This window comes from Falco biarmicus, chromosome 12 (genome assembly GCF_023638135.1).
Source record: "Falco biarmicus isolate bFalBia1 chromosome 12, bFalBia1.pri, whole genome shotgun sequence".
NCBI lineage: Eukaryota > Metazoa > Chordata > Aves > Falconiformes > Falconidae > Falco > Falco biarmicus.
Genome location: NC_079299.1, coordinates 31,839,865 through 31,859,067, shown reverse-complemented (window position 1 = coordinate 31,859,067; position 19,203 = coordinate 31,839,865). Strand labels below are relative to the sequence as shown.

At 40.6% G+C, this 19,203-nt stretch overlaps 1 protein-coding gene across 3 annotated transcripts in view; it reads left to right on the top strand.

Annotated features, from left to right (window-relative positions):
* The window catches only part of EML6 (EMAP like 6), a 118,129-nt gene that overhangs the window by 86,188 nt on the left and 12,738 nt on the right, over positions 1–19,203 (top strand). For 2 of the 3 annotated variants that reach the window (XM_056356918.1, XM_056356917.1), the window contains exons 22-30: positions 105–257; positions 528–659; positions 2,443–2,531; positions 3,140–3,316; positions 3,425–3,626; positions 3,854–3,980; positions 15,885–15,963; positions 17,153–17,282; positions 18,474–18,572. In XM_056356918.1, coding sequence (XP_056212893.1) covers positions 105–257; positions 528–659; positions 2,443–2,531; positions 3,140–3,316; positions 3,425–3,626; positions 3,854–3,980; positions 15,885–15,963; positions 17,153–17,282; positions 18,474–18,572 — 1,188 coding nt within the window. Of the gene's footprint in view, positions 1–104; positions 258–527; positions 660–2,442; positions 2,532–3,139; positions 3,317–3,424; positions 3,627–3,853; positions 3,981–9,416; positions 11,455–15,884; positions 15,964–17,152; positions 17,283–18,473; positions 18,573–19,203 lie in introns of those variants that run through there. The other variant, XM_056356919.1, reaches the window with a different exon arrangement.

The window sequence follows — 19,203 nt, the reverse complement described above, 5'->3', positions numbered from 1 at the left end:
AAAAATCTATTTTAGAAGTATACCTTTCAGTTGCAGTTTATTGATGGTTTTCTCAATCCCAAGTTTGTAAACCTTAAGATACTCTTTTCCGTTTTCCTTTGTAGGTGGACGATGCTGTGCCTTTTCTCCTGATGGGAAAGCCTTGGCTGTGGGCTTGAACGATGGGAGTTTTCTGGTGGTGAATGCTGACACTGTTGAGGACATGGTCTCTTTCCACCACAGAAAGGAAATGATCTCAGATATAAAGTTTTCACGAGGTATAATCACATGATAAGGTGGAAGGGGAGTGTTTATCCAGGAGTTTGTTTTTCTCCTCTAGACAAAAGATAGAATGTTCAGAAGGTGGTCTGGCTTTATATGCACTCCATGCATTTAAATACTTTCACTTCTGTGTGGTTGTATGCAGCCTCGTGTAACGGGGCCCACCCCTAACTGGTGCATTTGGATGCACTACAGTAGTAAAAATGTGTAACAATAATAATTATAACATGTACACCTTTAATAACCTCAGTGTCTCTTCTTTACAGAATCAGGAAAGTACCTGGCTGTGGCTTCCCATGATAATTTTGTAGATATTTACAATGTACTTACCAGCAAAAGAGTTGGCATTTGTAAAGGTGCATCTAGCTATATCACACACATTGACTGGGACTCGAGAGGTAAAATGTTTGAGCAGAGATATGGATTTAAAATGACTATAAAACAGAATATCAGAAAACTGTTCTTGTACCAGTTACTAAGATACACTGTAACAACTAATGCAAGTGATTTTTCAGCATCAAGCACCATATGGGTGCATTGCACTTACGTTTGTTGGTGTAACTCGTCCCCCCTTGTAGCATTTGTACCAGAGTATGTGCTACTTGACTGCTGACAACGTACGACTAAATGTCACTTACGAACATAGCGTTGATTTCCTTTGCCCTGTTCTTTTTATAGTTTTGTAGTGTGCGGCACATTCTTCTTTTCCACCTTTTATGTCCAATTTCCTTTCTTCTTTGCTGAGCGTTGCCTGGCAATCACTGCAATGAAGTTAGAGCGCCTTATTGTCACAACTAATTAAGTCTAGCAGGATCAATAATGAGCTCATGCAAATAAGCCTTCCTAGACCTAATATGATTTTGTGTGGAATCACCTGTGTGTCTGAGCCCTGCTTCCCCTGTTGTGCTAGTCCCAAGATGTGGTGCGAGCTCACTGACATCAACAGAACTCCTTTCAGAATCTGTCCAGGTCTGGGTTCTCGAGCCAGTAAGCCATGCTGCAACTGAGCTGGCACTGTGTGCCTGCTTCCAGTCCTGATAATCTGACTGCTGATAGTTACAAACATGATATCAGCAATTTGTCGCATACTACCCGTATATCTGTAGTAGCCAGTTCTGGGATGTGTTACATGTACAGATAAAAGAAAACTGAGAAGTTTTTGTGTCCTTATTGGTATTTATTGCACTAATTCTAACTGAGCTTCTAGCTGTAAAGGATTAATATACTAAATTGTATAAGCTTGTGTTATGCAGGTCAGATGGGAAGGGCATGATATTAATATAGCCCCATATTGCACATCTTGTGGTCAGTGATTCCAACGGCCTGAACGTATCTCATGTAACAAAGGGTAAGATGCCCAGCCAAAGTACAGCAATGTTGGAACTGCACTAGTTCATGTCGGTTGATAATCTAATTGAGCATTTCTCAGTAAAAGGTGCTTTCCCTGGCAGTTATGCAGTTTAGCTATTGTAGAACTGCATTTACGATAATAAATCCCTGCAGTATTTCTTATACTGTTATAGTTGTTATAATTTGAAAAAAATCAGAAAATGCCTTAATTTTCTTATATCAGAAATATTCTAAAACTGAATTTGAAAGCATTTTTTGCTTCATCATTCACAAATGCTTGCCAATATACTATCAGTTGCATGCAGGATTATATTCATGATATCACATTGTACGGGTGTAGTAAACTCCCTATGCAAGGACAGTTTGGTGTGTAGCTGGACTGTAAGCTAGTTAGGCAGTACAAAGTAGACAGGTGCTTACAATGTTTCTAGCTTTCAGCAAAACAGTCTTGCAAAATCATTATAAAATAGTTATGAAAATGAGTAGGACAAGGTTTTTTGAGTCTTTGGTGGTTTTTTTTTTTTGCTTTCCATTATCATGATGATGAAAACACAAGCAAAATACTTCTTAACAGAAGAAAGTGATTTGCTGCAAGACAGTAACTTTTTAAGGATGTTGGATGGTATTTAAAATATTACTTCGGCAGTGAATCAGGAGCATAGGATTCTTATGAGAGTGATTCTAAGCATCTGTTTTACTTTTGCTATGAATAACTCTCTGGAGGATAATTTCTTAGCTTATCCCCAGAAATCTCTTCACTCAATCAAAATAAAGTTGATAATATTCATGTTAATGAATAAGATTCATAATAAACTCTTGTTTTGTATCCAGGAAAGTTACTGCAAGTCAATTCTGGTGCCAAAGAACAACTATTTTTTGAAGCACCAAGGGGGAAAAGGCATATTATAAGAATTGCTGAGGTACGAATTCTGCTTACTGCATTTTTTTAACTGTGAAAGTTATTTTTCTGGACTGTTGAAAAAGAACATGGTTTTGTCTTCAAATGGTATATTTTTCCTTTTGAAATACTATATTTACAGTGGTTAGAATTAGAATTATTTAATGATTCTTTATAATGTCTTTCCTAGCATTTGTGTGTGGTGGAACCTGCAAGTTTCTGCTTGTGTATCTAAATTTGTTGTTTGTTTAATAGCAGTCATTTCGCATAATCCCCTTTCCTGACCAATCGCCTGGTTTCTGTGTAATTGGTGTGCATACAGGTTATAAACCATCTTTAGACACGGCTTTTAACAATGTTGATTCTTCTACAGAATTGCCAATGTTTAGCACCTCAGAAAAATCTTTTAAGGAGATTTGTATTCAAATCATGCTCTGCCTTGGGAAAGCAGGAATGTTTAGTTTTAAGCCTTTTGATGAGGATATGCAGTTTGTATATTAAGCTGGAAACAGTACGTAGTTTCTAAAAACACTGAAAAAAAACTAGTATCAAACAGAAAATATACATGTGAAACCAGTGTGAATTTGGTATGTATTAAGATGACTTCTTTTGGGGAAATTTTGATTGCAGATAGAGAAGATTGAGTGGGACACCTGGACATGTGTTCTTGGTCCTACTTGTGAAGGAATTTGGCCCATCCACAGTGATGTCACCGTTGTAAATGCAGCTAGTCTTACAAAAGATGGAACACTATTAGCTACAGGAGATGATTTTGGGTTTGTGAAGCTTTTTTCGTATCCAGTGAAGGTAATAAGCGTATTTATTTCTGAGACTAGAAACTGCAAAAGAAAAAGAACTAAGGAAGACACTTCGCAATATGTCAGATTGCTAATACAGGAATTCTTTGTGCTGCAGGGCCAACATGCAAAATTCAAGAAGTATGTGGGTCACAGCGCACAGGTAACCAACGTGCGGTGGTTGCACAATGATTCTGTGCTGCTGACTGTAGGTGGTGCTGATACAGCTTTGATGATCTGGACCAGAGAATTTTTGGGCATTCAGGAGAGTAAGCTGGTTGATAGTGAAGAATCAGACACAGATGCAGAAGAAGATGGAGGTAAAAAGGATTACCAAAAATACATCTTTAATTTAGTCTTTATTCCCCAGGGGCTCACACAGGTGTTTAACTTGAAGTGGGCAAGAAACTTTTCATGTGCTAATGTTCAGTGTAGGGAGAGCTCAGTAGGATTTGTTTCCTTCCTTTTATTGGCGCAGATCTTGTTTGCTACTCTTCCACTATGAAACAAGGGTAGTCTGTTTTATTTTATGTTTTATTTTTCAAAGGTTATGATAGTGATGTTGCAAGAGAAAAAGCAATTGACTATACCACTAAGATTTATGCAGTAAGCATCCGAGAGATGGAAGGGACAAAACCACATCAGCAGCTGAAGGAAGTTTCAGTAGAAGAGAGGTATGTCACACAAAGGCATTCGTTTCCAAATGTGTGTTGCATTCTCTTGAATCTCTTTGAATTCAACTAAAATTAGTCCCTAGAAAGAAGCAGGAATTTTAAAATTCACAAGATAATATTTAAAATGGTATTCACAGGGTACAACATGTTAATGTGATAGAGAAAAATACATGTAGGTAAGTAAAACACCAGTGAGTGTTTTGTTCTCTTCTGCTGTCCACACAATTATATTCTTTCCTAATTAGCTTGCGTAGCTGTGCGTATGTCTACAGCAGGACATTTGTGGTTGGGTGAGCTTGTAAATACTTTGCAGTTAAGGCTTTTGGTGATGTTTTGGTTGAAAGATTTTCAGTGGCTTGTAATTGTGTCAGGTTGTTACCGTTAAAGCTGAAACTTCCTACGGCACACATGGACCTTAGGCTGAATTATTCTGAAAAAAAATAAAAAGCAAAACCAGCTGGAAAAACACTATTGGAGAGGACAGTAAAGAAAAGGGATAAGAGCTAAGCACAGAGGGTGAGGTCCAGTGAAACACAAACGTAGGGGAGTGGGTGAGTGAAAACTGACTGGGACAGGACTGCTGGGACAGAACAGGAGTTTCTATAACCAGTGAAATACGTTCCTCTTTGTAATCTGGAACAGTAAATCTACACCTGCGAGTCCAGTTGATGACTCAGCTGTGAATCCATGCAGTCTCTTTCGATAAAATTTCTTTTTATAGGTGGTTGTTCTTTTATCATGAGTTTTCTTGCTTTTGCCCAATGTTGGGCACTGACAGAAAGGACTCCTGAGGGTTAGCCCACAGAAAGAATTTAAGCCTAGTTGTTTCCCCTCAGTTTCCCCAGGATGCATGACTAGTAACAATACCAGTAGTGTGATGGCATAGTGTTGTCCCCACAGGCATCCTGCCCTAGTTAGAGAACAGGATCCCTAGTCCTCGGGGAATACAGCGGGTGTGGAAGTAAGCAGTGCTGTGCTGTAGGATCCCTCCTGCAGGTATTGCAAAAGATAAGAGGGCTGTGTGTAGGAAGAGGCTGGGGTGGCAAGAAGAGAGCGCGCTGGAGCCTGTGGAGAGCTGCCTTCTTGTTCCTGCTTCTGTCACAGAGCTTCTTGTGATGGCTGGCAGATAGAATATTTTGCAGGCAGCCTCTGGCTCTGAGTACCACCTCGTTTCCTGCTGTCAGCCGAGAGGAGCGTGGCTGAATTTGCAGAAAAACTGCATGCTCATAGCTGCAAGTGGAGATCATATAAGCGGTTTTTTGAACAAACACGTAACACGTAATTACACTGAACAGATTAAGTGGCTGCTTCTGAGATTTTTGGCTCTAAATCTCCTTGGTGTCCTGATTTGCAAGATACAAAATGGAGTTAGGAATACTTCCTAATCTCCTACAGACCTTTGAAAAATAAATTAGCTTCTGTTTTTAAAGCTCCCAAAGAAAGCAGTGCTGAGCATCGTGGACAGCAAGTAATAATATTTTTTCACTTGGTATTTGAATAGGAGAACAAATGTTGAGTATGAAAAATGAGAAGAATAATGTTGCACACCCCCCCTTTTTTTTCATCACAACATTTTAACAAAAACATGCAGCGGAAGGATTAGTGATTTTTTTTCAATATAATGTTGGACCATAACCATTTCTTTTCCCCTTCTTTTATGGATATCTCTTTCCATTTTCTCATTTACTCCTATAAAGTCTTTGCTCCTCCATTTTTCTATAAAAAGGCATAGTGTATTATCTAGTAAACATGAATGTTTTGAGATTGAATTAAAAAAGGAAAAATATTATTTTATTTTGGGCAAATACTGCTAAATCATTATTACACATGAAATAACAAGTGCCAGTGGTACAATGGCCAGATGTTTTACACCAGCAACCCTTGTACCCTGCAGCTGCTTTATTCTGCTTTGATGATGCAAAAGTAACTGTCGAGTGAGTTTAATTGACCAATTAAGCTGGGCTTACAATTGTTTTGTACTAGTGAATTGCCAACAATATGAGCATAAGCATCAGCCTCTTCTGCAGCTTTTCAGTGCTATTTTCAGTCCAGGAATGAAAATCATTGCAGTCCCTTTGGGTCCCTAGGAAGCTTTTCTTCTCTGAAACCTGGCCACGGGCCTGCTGTCTGATGCAAGCCAGTACTCTGCTTCTCAGAGGAGCATCTCAGTCTGCCACATACACGTCAGGCTTCCTGACTCGAGTCTGTCCACATTCTTAGTCCTGCGCTGGATGAGCTGATTCAGCTGAGCCTGCTGTGTTGCTGTGGAGGAAGGCACCCCCTGAAATAAACAAGCCGTTTGCTTTTTTTCAACCTTTTAAACCAAACCTGCGGTACCTGCAAAGCAGCATGTAAGAAGAGAAACGAAGCAGGCTTCCCATTTGTCACAACGACACTGATCATCCTTAATGCCGGGAAAACATGCTTTGTGCTATCCAGCACCACAAAGCAACACTGAGGCTGGAAGCTCCTCTAGTATTTCCACACTACCCACTCTGTTTATAGCTGGTGCACCTAATTACATGGGTAGGCACCTCCTCTGTAGTGAGGTTGCCTCCGATTTCCGTAGTAGTCTCTTCGTAATGACTGTAAATGAAAATAGCATACTGTAGCCTATCTGAAAGAATAATCTATCCTGTAACAAGCTCTAGACTGAAGAGAGCAAAAAGGAAAATGTTTACATTCTCTGTACCTTTTTTTCTTCTTACTGTCTCTATGTAATCAACAGTTTTGTATTTCATTTTAAAATAGCTTAAAAATAAACCCTTGTACCGTCCTTTCCATCGTTTATGCTGAAGAGTCACAGCTATTCTACACGTTCTTTATATGACCTCTAGGGCTACTTCAATATAATCACATCTTTTGTATTTGGAATTTGCTGTTCTGTTACATTTGTCAACAGATCCCATACTTTTCATATATAGCTTCTTAGTCAAAGATAAATTCCCTTCCCTTTCTTCATCGGATTGGTGTACATTAGCAGAATTTATAGTCAAACAGAAGCAGAAATTATATGGTGAAATGCAGGCAAATGCAGTTTCTGAGGGTGTTGTGCTGGGATGGAGCCTGAGGCTGTGAAAGGTACTGGGTTTTGGATGCAGTTAGAGGAGATGAATGTGTTGGCGACTGCAGTTGTCAAAGGCTTCAATTTTTGGCCACAGTTGCACTGATGTGTGCACAATTTATGCAGAATCTTGACACTCCCTATTACGAGTGCTTCAGGGTGAAGCTCGCTTCCCTCGTAAGACATAAGGATTAGGAGGGAGGCTTCATAGCTGTGCCACGTTCATCTTTTCAGAGAATACAAAGACATGCAGCAGCTAATGAAGGGTTTGTCTGAGCATGTTCTAAAAGCTTCCTGAAAGCACTGGGCTGACTTTTCTTTGCATCTGCAAGGGTCCAAAGTGACAGTCAATCAAGCCAGATGAAATTGAAAGTTTACAAGTACTCAACTGTCAGTGTTAAGGAAAACCTAAGTTCTAAATCAGCAGGTCTTCAAGACATGGAGTCTTGAAATCTCTCTGTGCACCCAGCTGAGTGAGATGGCAAGGAGTGATACTGAAGCCAGTTCACAAAGCTTTAAAGCTTCTGTAAAGGGCACAGCTGAAGTAGCCTCTCCCAGTCCCTTCAGATACGAAGAAGGGAACCAAGAGGCTGTATTCCATTCTCTTTCAGGCAGGTACATGTGAAAACCTGGTAGTCTTTTCAGGGGGAAGATTGTCTGGAGAAGATATTCTAATCCCAAATCTTTCGTCTTTCTAATTGTGCCGTATATCTGTATGAAGACCCCAAAGACTGTGCATTTGACGGGATTTACACACTGGGAATATTCTGAGATTGTTAACATACTGTCTAAATTTTGAAAAATATGTTACAAGCTGGAACGCCACTTAAGATAGTTAATCCCAAGTCCTGAAAAACTGCTGGTCCACTTTCACTGCAAAATGCAATAAGGATCTGAGAAGTATCCCCCTTCCTGTATTTTCATTGCATGTCTGAGATGGGAAAAATTGTGAGATATTCAGAAGTATAGTGAGTAGAAACCCAGAGTTAAACAAAGTAGATTTAAATTAAGAAAAGGAAAAACAGAAAAATAAGCATCCAGCTCAAGCAAGAGGCAGGAATAGCTAGGGCTGTTGCTCTGAGCTTCTTCTTGGGAGCAAGGACTTCAAGATAACGATGTTTCTTTCTTTACATAGTAATATTTAGAAGGTGAACTGTTGCTGTGAACAAGTTATTTCCCTCCTTACATAATACAAATATGCTTCGAAGGTACTATGTGACACCTAGTAGACAGTTTTGGTTCAAGAAGATGGCTGTTTTATTTTCCTCTTCATTATAGCTACATTTCCATCTTTTTAACATTTGTGTTCGCTAGAATAAGCTTGCAGGACTCTGTGTTTCTGTAATATTAAGAGTGGTGAATCTGAAAAACTGGAAGTACATTATCCCTCTAGAAATAACGAATCGTTGTACAATTCAGGAGGAGTTTGATCTCAAGAACTGAGATGTGTCTCCTGAGAAGATTGCAAGTATGTGGCTGAATGCTGATACAGGCAGTGCCGGGTTATGAGGGGAGAGTTTGCAACAAACACCACCCTTCTGGAAAGGAATCAACAATTCACAATGACTCCCCCAAAATTAACGCAAAGACTTACTCTGCTGTCTTTTTGTCAAAAGAGATCAGCCACTAATTCGCCCTTCTCTCCCCCATCATGGGAGAGAGTAGGGGGACAGACTGGAAGTAATACTCGATACCAGATAACCGCCTTTGAGATATCTGCAGTTACCTGCTCTGCATCCTCTAGTACTACCCAGCACGTGCTCTGTGCTTAGCGCGATCCAGCAAGGTGAAAAGGAAATCTGTATTACACTGGTCTTCCCCAGGGTATTGGGCCCCTGAGCAAACAGGGCAGAGAAATTTCATTATTATAAAGGGCAAAAAAACTTGTATGTGACAAATTTGGGGATAATATTAAGGTTTTTTTCCTTAGAAAAGAAAATGAAAGCACTTTATCAAATGTACTTTTCCTGTCTTATTTATTTACATAATGAAAAAAATGATGATTCCGTTAATACCTCCAAGGAACATAGAAGTTACATGATAGATTTTACTTGCAGGATTTGAAATAAGTCATGGTCTAGTATTATTGAGGGGGACCCAAGGTTTACTGTCTCCGTCAGCAGTTACAGCTTTAGGATGGAAAAAGAACAGAAGAGATGAGGCTTAGGAACAGTTTTAAAATGTCTTGCTGTTGTACTTGTCAGTGCGTTCGGTTCAGATAATTAATTGATTGTTGTTTCTCTCTCCTCTCCCCAACCTTCTTGTTTTTCTTCTTCTCCCTTTCCATGTCCTTTCCTCCCCACCTGCCCTTATTTTCCTCTTCCTCTTTTTGCTCCTCTGATTGGCATCCTCTTCGTTGCTCTGCCTGTAAGGTACCGAAGCGGGGTGCCAATGAGAGGTGCTGCAGGAGCAGTCTCACGGTGTGGGAGCTCCAAGAGCAGTGCTCCCACACCATGGGACCACTTGGTCACTGGTGGGACTATCCCAGACAATCCAGGACAATTGTAAGCTATACTGCGTGTTCCACAGGCATTGTGCTTTATTTCAGAAAAAGGCTGACTTTTGAACTGGGACCGGTTTAACTGGCAAAGAATTTATATTATAAAATTAAAACCAGCTTGCGTGAAGACTACACTTAATGTTACTAATATGAAAGGCAAAGATTTGTTTGCATTTTGCATTCTATTAACCACTAACATGTATCCTGTTTGCAGCTTTCATTTAGTTTGATTTGCATGATTCTACATAAACTGAAAACTCTCGTAATACACCTGGTGATGGAAACCCCTTTAAAGCAGGTTGAATGTGTAGAAAACAAAAAGCAGCATTAGCATGTTTGTCTAGTTTTCTGTTTTCTTAACATGCTTGTCTCCCTTTCCGTGGGTTATCTGTCTCAGAGCCTGTTCTCAGTTGTGTTATTACACGTCATTTGTAATCATATGTTCTGATAAAGAGGAGAAGTTAAGGGAGGTTAAGTTGGATTTTCTCTCTTCAAATATTATTCTCTTGATTATTTATTTCTTTAAAATTATATGAGCTGAATTATATAAGCTTTCAAAATAGCCCCCACACGTGGCAAGTACAAGCCTTTGTATCATAAACTGAATTATTAGACATATGGTTACAAAATTTGTTCACGCAGTTTTACATGCACACTGCTGTGGGCGCAGTGTAAGAGCTTTGAATGTAAATCTGTGTTGTATTGATGTGTAGGTGGGAGCTACTCAAAATGTATCTGGAAAAACACATCTCTGGGGTGGAGAAAATAACTTGGGCTTATTTCAGCAAAAACCCACTCTTTGAGAATGAGTAGCATCCTTTGGAGTATTCACTTATACCTCCTCAGCAGCATTATGTCAAGTTAATGCATCCTAAATGGATTTGGCAGCACACTGGTTTCATCACAGTTGTCCCCAGGCTTGAACACATTGTGCCTGGTATTTTTACGATCCCTGCCAACCTACTGCAGTCGGAGCCAATCTCACTTCTCCCACAGGTCAGCACAGAGCTGGCCCAACGGCATTTGTGTGACACTTGGTGGGTGTGGAATTGAGGGATGCCAATGCTGTCACGACACATGGCGTGTTACCAGTGTTTCTCTCTCAGAACCTGAGCGCTCTCTGTGCTGAGGTTGATGCGAAACATTCAGCTTTGTTTGAGAGTTGTTGTGTGGGTTGTAGTCCAGGACGGATCAAAAAAGTGTTGTTTCCGATAGGTTTTGTTGTGCAGGGGAAGGATCTGTCTAGTATGTTTTACCTCCAGCCCAAAAGTTCTCCATATACTATTGGTTAAATATTTTTACTTGTACAATAAGCACAGCTTCCAAACAGGGAATCAGAGTTTATGTAAGGAACAACAAAAAAATGGAAAAGGCTCTTCCTCTCGAACATGATCACACACCCCAAGAGACATCTAAGGAAAGAGAGAGACCTTCCAGAACATGCTAAAGTTGGGTTGATTCTGATGCTTTGGGAGTGTATGGAGAGAGTTCTCCCGAAGTCTCATTACCTGAGGTATTTGAAACTTTTTAGCCCAGGCAGAAACGTGGGTTTTGCCTAAAGCACATTATTGCAGGGTGTTCCCTGAAGCCGGTTTTGGCAAACAAGGCTGAAGGATCTTCCCAACAGCCCTGCCTGTCCAGTGTGTTGCACGTATGGCCCATCTCTGCACAGCAGGGCCAGCCGTTTACAATAGCTGTTTAAACTAACAGCTTTACAAGATGTTTTGAACAATGACCTTGTTAAAAAAGAAAGGCCTTCAGATTTCATTCAGAAGTGATTACCCGTCTTACTAAGCTGCTTTTCTCCTTGGTTCACATTTGGAGACTGAACCAGAATGACATGTGAATGCAATGACTAGCTTCCCTTGCAAAGCACAAAAATGGCTATCACTGCCATATGTTCTGCAATACCTTTGGGGGGGGGGGGGTTGTTGGGTTTTTTTTGTTTTTTTTTTTAAAGAGTGCATCAGCATACATGTGAAATTATAAATACTGTAACCATGCTAAGGCTTTTTCAGTGCTACACTTTTAAAAAATAATTTACACTACAACTAATGTTTCCCTCTAGTTTTGTTTCAGCTGCACTTTGGTCACTGTGTCAGTCTCGGCTATTTTTCCTATTGAATACTATTCCTTTTTGTTGTCTCGTGTTATCTACAAAATGTAAAGGAAAAGTAACAGCAGAAAAGTTATATGTAAAACTCCTATGTATGTTGGCATGGGAAAATGCAAAGGTTTAGAATTCACAAAATCTTTTAATCACTTCTTACAGCTCTTGGAGTTTTGCAGCAGTTTTAGGGCGCTTGGGAATTCCCCTCCTGTCAACTAGCAGAAGCACACTTTTAAAAGCTGCTTTTGCATTTTTTTTTCTGAAACGAACAGTATTATTTTCTTTAAAAAAAAAAAAGCTTGGGTTTTTTGTTCTGTTGTCCAGACACCAGTAGTAGATTGTCTTACCTCTCTTCAAACCTTGCTTTCTCTTCTTGGGAGCAGTCCTGCTTCTTTTTGTTTTTGTGTAGCATCCAAGTATGTTCCCTCTCCAGCAAGCAGCCATCTAAATTCACGTGTTAGTCTCCCTTTTGGACTCTCTTTGGTTTCTTCTCTACCCATTCCTGCTGGGCCCAGCCCGTCACCTTCTCAGTGTCAGGATGTTTTTGTCCATCTGTCCCTGCTCCAAACCTCATTGTTTATTGCTTTCATGCAATGTTGTTTTTGAAGATCCAATTCTGTTCCCGTTGGTGTCAGAACAGAATATTTGTGTTCTTGCCAATTTATTACTGATGCAGACATCTCTCACCAGAGAAGCAATTATGCCATGTGCTTTAAAAACATGAGTTTGTTATCCCTATCCCTTAGAATTTATTGTAAAGATTATTTTTGGTCTGGTTTTTCTCCATTATTTTCAGTATAAGTGGATCTAACACCATCCCCCTGCTCCCCACCCCCACCCCTGCACTTTGGCCCTGTTCTCGGACATCCCTCTCTCTTCTCCCTCAAGGTGCCCACTGTTCCAGAACTCCATTCCCTGCCCCCCACCCCCCCCCCACCCCAAGCTCTTGGTAAGTCCATCCAATTTAGGCTCCTCTTCCTGCTCCCTGGTCTTGGCCATTTCGGATGGCCTTCTCACCTGGTGAGAGAGTGAAAGAACTGTCACTCACATTTCTTTACATTTCTGCATGCATGAAGACAGTGGGTGAGATTTTTGTCAGTTTAAATCTGGAGTTAGCACACTGATTTATAGCCGTGCATACTTGTGTGAGTGTATCCTCAAAATAATCGTTAATAACAGGAATTTTATTTGCTGTATTCACAGTATCTAAAGAACTGAAAACCTTCTAATGTCTGACTGTGTCTTATCTTTCCTGGAACTCATCCATCCTGTAACATAATATAAGCACATTTATTATAAATTACTGGAAAGAAACCGTTAATGCTTGTATTATGTTTTAACTTGCTTTCCTTTGGAGGCAGGGAATTGTCAAGTAAGTACTAACAACACAGAGCACAGATAAAGCACAGCTTGTGGTGAATGTACGATGCAGATTGCGAGGTCAAAAAGGGTAAATATATGTAATTTTCTGCAGAGCAAATTTCTTGTCTTGACACTGCCGCCATATGTATGAAAATAAATCAGGTGTAGTCACAGACTTGTTCAAAATGAAATGACTTCTAAAAATGTAAAACATTTAGTGCTGCTTTACATTTGTTTTATTAAGACGATAAGGCAATGAATGCATACATCTGTGTATATATACATGTATATATGTATATATGAATGCACACAACGTTCGTGTTTGTGTGTACTGTGAATAGATATATATAAAAGTACATGTGTGTATGTGTATGTTTCCAAATTAAATCTCATGCTTACAGTCTAGTGATTATCAATCACGTCATAGCAGTAGTGTTCTCTTGCTTTCGTAAAAAAGTTTGGCTTGCTCTTGTCATAACTCTAACTGATATTCCTAGGTAAAAAGTGTAAAAATGATCCATTTTAAAATTACACTAAAACAGAAAAAAGAGCAGGAAGCGTGCAAGGAAATTATTTATTCTTTTCATAAGTGCTGATTTAAAGGCCCTAGTAAATCTGGGCTGAAATGAAATAAGATAATTAAGTTTTGTAACCACTTCCTCCGCCCTTCTCTCCTGGTGACTGCACTGCTGAGCGGTCCAGTTACCGCTGACGGTTATGTAACGTGGCTTGACCGACCGCTTTCAGAGAGAATAAAGGTACTTGTTTCCTTGCGAACAAAAAAGTACAGGCTGTCCCCCAAGTGAGCTGGCCTACCAGCGAACAATTACCAGGCTAAATTGCAGGCTGAGCTGGGATAGAAAACAAGCATCCATTGTGTGCGTTCTCAGCAGTGCTTATGAGACTGTCACGTGCCTACCAGTTTCCATCCCTGTCAGGCACCTGCAAATAAACAAACGTGCGGAATCACGTTCTCCTTCAGTATAAAGCATGCAGGAAGCATGGATGTAGCTTCCCTTTTTTCCCTCCGTCCTGTAGGATCTTTAGTTCAGAGTATACCCAGGGCTGCCAGAGTATGATGATTCCAAATTGTAGACTGGTGCACTCTTTAATTTCTGTTTTAGTTCATGCTGGCATGCTCAAATAGCATGTTTTGTGCCACAAAGGAATGACTGATCAACTCTAAAAATGCTTGTGCATGAGTAAAGTGGTCAGAAGTACACCTAAACTGTATTAAGTTTCTTACTTGGCTTTGTTTGCTGCTTACAAGGGGATCAAGGTAACTCTTTTGCTCTTTTAATGTCGCAAGATCCACCTGCTAATGTCCTTTGCTAGTACTCAGTGAGTTTGCTTGTTTGCTTGAGAAGTGGGATAGTTTGTTTACCTCCGGCTTTGTGTTCTGTATTTTGTAAAGCTCAGATCTTCATTCTACTTACTCCTGCAATAAGTATTCTAGCTGTGTAGCAGTGTTCTAGCTGTGCGTTTTGTCAACTGTTGCCCTTAATACCTTCCATAAAAACCACAATTCCAGAAAAAGCAGCTCCCCCTAAGTGAAAGGGATTTCATTCTTCTGCAGTTAATTTTTGCAAAATGAAAATTAATGGTAGTTACAGGATAAGGAGATCAACAACCTAATTTTCACAGCATATATGTAATGTACATCAGGTTCGAACTTTTTGAAATCTCAAACTGTGGAAATGCTTTCCAAATCTGAGTGTTTATTAAGTAAATTGAGGCCAGGCATTTTGGTATTTTACTTACAGAGCCCCACTCTGGTTTAACCCCGTCTCCAGAACCTGCAACTGGAGTTTAAAGGCATGCAGTGGGGGTGGGTTTGTGTTACTGACAGCAGCCACTGAGTGATGTTTTGGAGCAAGTGTTTAACCATAATACCTCATTTTATTCTCCTGCCATCACCACTTCTGCCCCAGCCTTCTAGCAAGACCTGTTTTCTAAGTCAAAGATGATCAAACGTAATTAAGAATCCAGGTCAGATTTCTATGAGCTAATTTCTCCAGTAATCCGGTGCCATTTTTATGGCGCTGTTCCACTGCTGACATGGTTACAATTAGCCCTCATGGATTTCCCTTAACAGAAAGCGAGAATCATTGTGCTTAAACTAACACAATGGTCACCTAACGCGGAGGGAGCCTGTGCAGCAGGCGCTTGATTTTTGCAAGGTCATGAACTTCCAGAGACTGAGCTCCCTCTACTCCTCCTAGGGTTGTGCCCCTTCTTTTTCTTTCAGAAGGGTCAATAGTAGCAGTAAAGGGTATCTGTCCATAAAGACCATTTGCACAAGTCACATTTTGTTTCAGTCTGTTCTACATTTGTCTTTTAACAACTGTAATTACATAAAAATGCTTTGCTGGCCTTAGTCTCTGTTAAATTCACACGGATGAATGACTTGTACATTTAAAAATTAATCACTTCATCTTTAATGTGATTTTGAGGAGATTTTAATAAATCATGGCAAGGTTGATGGGCTTCTCAGAAGCAGCAAGTTGGGGAAAGGTCAACTGCTAGCTGTAGAAAATGTTTTAGATCATTTCTGAAAGCGTCAATTTATTGTCATTCAGTATTCAAGGATTTTTCCATGGATTGAAGTCATTATGGTTTTTTTTAAAAAATGGTGTAAGGCGTTCTGTTCTGCCACTCATCCACAAAATCTACATCAATGTTATTTCTGCTCTTTCCATCGAAATGCGTATGATTTTAGTCAGTTTATCGTACAACTCTAAAAAAGCTAGGAATTAAGCTCATATAGTTGCAGTGGGGCATTTTCTGTTCACATACGCTATGGTTTTGAAGATTTTTATCTTGCTTTCAAACATATTGATTGTATTCTTTTTAAAATGTTTGTTTCAGGCCACCAGTTAGCAGAGCTGCTCCTCAACCTGAAAAACTGCAAAAGAACAACATCAATAAAAAAAAGAAACTGGTGGAGGTAGGCTTAATACTTCTTCATTTGCTTTAGAAACAATAGGTGCTGGGTGATAATCATCCGTGTTTTGAGGGCAGCTAAAGTCACGTGTAGGTAGAAGAGAGCGCCATTCCGAGACAGTGCTTTCAGCTCTGGTGGCAAGCACCAGCAGGTGATGGTAGACAGCAGCCTCTGTCAGACAGAACCTGGGATGCAGGGTGGCAAAGCTTGCCTCTAACAGCAGATCTCTGCACACCCAGAATTTGTCTCCTGATTTGAAGGGCAGGCAGAGCCCATACTCACTGCGTAACCCCAAGGTTATGGGCAGTCAGAAACCACACTTTCACACTCATGTGCAGGAGTTTGCACAACGTTGCTTATTTACTTTGGAATGCACCTTTTTCCTCAAACTGTAGGGCCCCCCCCAAGCAACTTGATTGAATTTCCCCGTAATAAGCTGAACAAGGACTGTTCCGTGATCTGTGTGGAGCATTCGCAACAATCACTTGGTCTGTCAGTGTAGCTTGAGTTGTTCCAAGTAAGCTGTAATCGTGTTTGGGATGGATTCATGAAGTCTGTCTTCTGGGCTGTAGAGGCAACTTTAGCAGCAATCCATTAACTATCACTGTTTTTCTGGCGGAAATTTTCTTGGCAATTGCTTATTGTAAGCTGAAATTACACCTCTGATTAATATTTATAATTATAGAGTTACTTATAGCTTGCCCTTGCTTCATATAAGGACTTGACGGTCAGAATTTGGTCTGTTAAAGTTTGGTAGTTTGTGAGAATGATTTTTGAAGACTCTTGAAGTAGAAGTCAAGATATTTGCAAATATCTGATACCCTATACGGCTATTAAACTGTGATGGGCAGATTAATAATGTTGGGCCTGGTTTGTAAGTTGTATCTATTTTGAATGGAAATTTACAGAAACCAAACATTTACAGCCAGCTGAATTATTAGAGAAATAATAATATAAATGCAGTGCCTTAGTTAACGGATCAAAGCATTGTAGATAGCCTGTGAGAATGTCATGCCTCAATAATTAGCAAAAGAACAGGGATAACTGATGAATTATTGTTTAATTATTCTAGTGCCTCTACAAGTAGCTTGTGTAATTATTTTAGAACTGTGCTTATGTGATCTGAACTCTGTAGTTTCCTTTTTTGGTCTTTCATTTCACTCTTATTCTTTCTTCTGTTTTACTTCACCAGGAGCTGGCTTTAGACCATGTCTTTGGATACAGAGGATTTGATTGTCGCAACAACCTTCATTACCTAAATGACGGTGCTGATATTATTTTCCACACAGCTGCAGCAGGCATAGTTCAGAATCTTTCTACTGGTAATTCAACTTGAAACAATACTTTGAGATAAAAAATGCTTTACGAGTGCAGTATTTCTGATTGAAAGCCCTAATTTTTTAAGATTCCTGTAATTTTCTCACATTTTGCATCTTGATAAATAATGCAAAAAAGTTTTAGGTGGCTGTTGTATCACATCAGCAGTTTCTCCTGTTGGGGTCATCCTGTAGAGCCATCCTGTTCATTTCAAGAGGTACAAGATTCTGGGAGGAAGCGAAATAAAACCCAGTTCTGGTCCCGCAGCTGTGCCGGTCTAAAATCCCTGCTGAGGGCACAGGAGTGGGGTTCTCAGGGGGGAGAGCCTGGGTGCTGAAACGACTAGTACCCGCAGACATGTGAGGAGGGCTAACATCTGTCATTTCACTTTGGGATGTTTTCACGAAGCTGTTCTCCAGGGAAGGGCGCATCCTGATGCAATAGTGTGAGCAAATTGCTCTGTGGAAGGGGTAGAAATATTCCATGCCTTTTGGGTAATGAAAAGGAAGAAAACTGCCAAAAATTTATCTGGCTGTAGGATGTAGCACCAACATACATATCTAGAGAAACAAAGATAGAAATTAAAGGAACTTTGGCTTTATTATATTCCCTCTTCGTGCCACAGTGAACCAGAGGGCCAAGAAGCGGGGAGGCAGAAAAGCTGCCACATCTGGTGACCTGTGGGGACCCCAGTCCTCGCACAGCCTCTGACCTGGGAGGCTGGGAACATGCCCCCAGCTGTTCTCTTTGGGCCCTTCCCCTTGGGAGGATACTGCCAAGCACAGACGTCGCAGGGCTGTGCTCTCGCCTGTTTCCCACTGACTGCTCCCGTGTGCTGGGGAGCCTGGGCCCTGCCTTTGCCAGCTTTGCTTTTTCTTGCAGGTACAGGTGGCTACAGGATGATTCTTGAGCTGATTCCTGGTTCCCTGGACGTAGCTACTTTAACAAATATTGCTTTTTATATATATGTGTGTGTGTGTGTGTGTGTGCATCAACAGTTGCGTTCACAGTGCGTTCGGTCGTGGCGCCTGGCAGTGAGAGCGGAGCAGGTGCTGACGTAGTTGCGGCCCTACCCCCAGCATCCCCGGGGAGTACCGCCTGGCAGCAGGAGCAAGCTGCTCGGATAGGCTTTGCTTCAGTGCCAGTTCTCTTTCTTCGATCCTGTTGTGAATAAAAACATGTCTGAATTTTATTAGGTAGTCAGAGTTTCTACCTGGAGCATACTGATGACATCCTCTGCCTCACCGTGAATCAGCACCCGAAGTATAAAAACATTGTGGCTACCAGCCAGATCGGTAGGTGACTCTCCATATAACAAAGTTTTACTCAAAAGTTATCAAGGGCGCTGATTTACTTTGGGCTTTCTTGTGTAGGAGTTTGTAGCAGGCCATGCCAGTGTTACTGTCCTCAAACTTTTCCTTTGATTTCTTGCAGTTTCAATGTCATCTCTGATTGTGAGGGGTTTTTTTTAGAGTTAATTGCAGTATAATCCTATTTCAGAAAGCAACCTTAGATAAACTGTGCTAAATCATCTCATTGATGTGTAGGCATAAGATTTACAGAATGCCCTCTTTCCTTCGTGTAGCCAAGGCACTGTTTAGCAGTGAAAACACAGCAATGAGAATTTCCTGTGCAGGAGAACAAGAGCTATACGGAAACGAAAGGAAACGGAGTGAAAGCTCAGCAGAAGTTGTGACACATGGCAGGGGCCAGTTGTGAAGCCGCGTGTGTTTAGGTGTTTATTATTTACACGGAGGGTCCTGTTGGGACTCTCCCATACAATGTTTACTCCTTTCGCAGGACTAAGCATTGGATGGGAAATGCAGGCTTGTTTGTCCTAAAGCTGGAGAAGGACCTGTTGCCTTCCACTTAAACCAGCTCAATACTGGAGTAATTAACCTCATGACAAAGAATGGTGTCATTCTA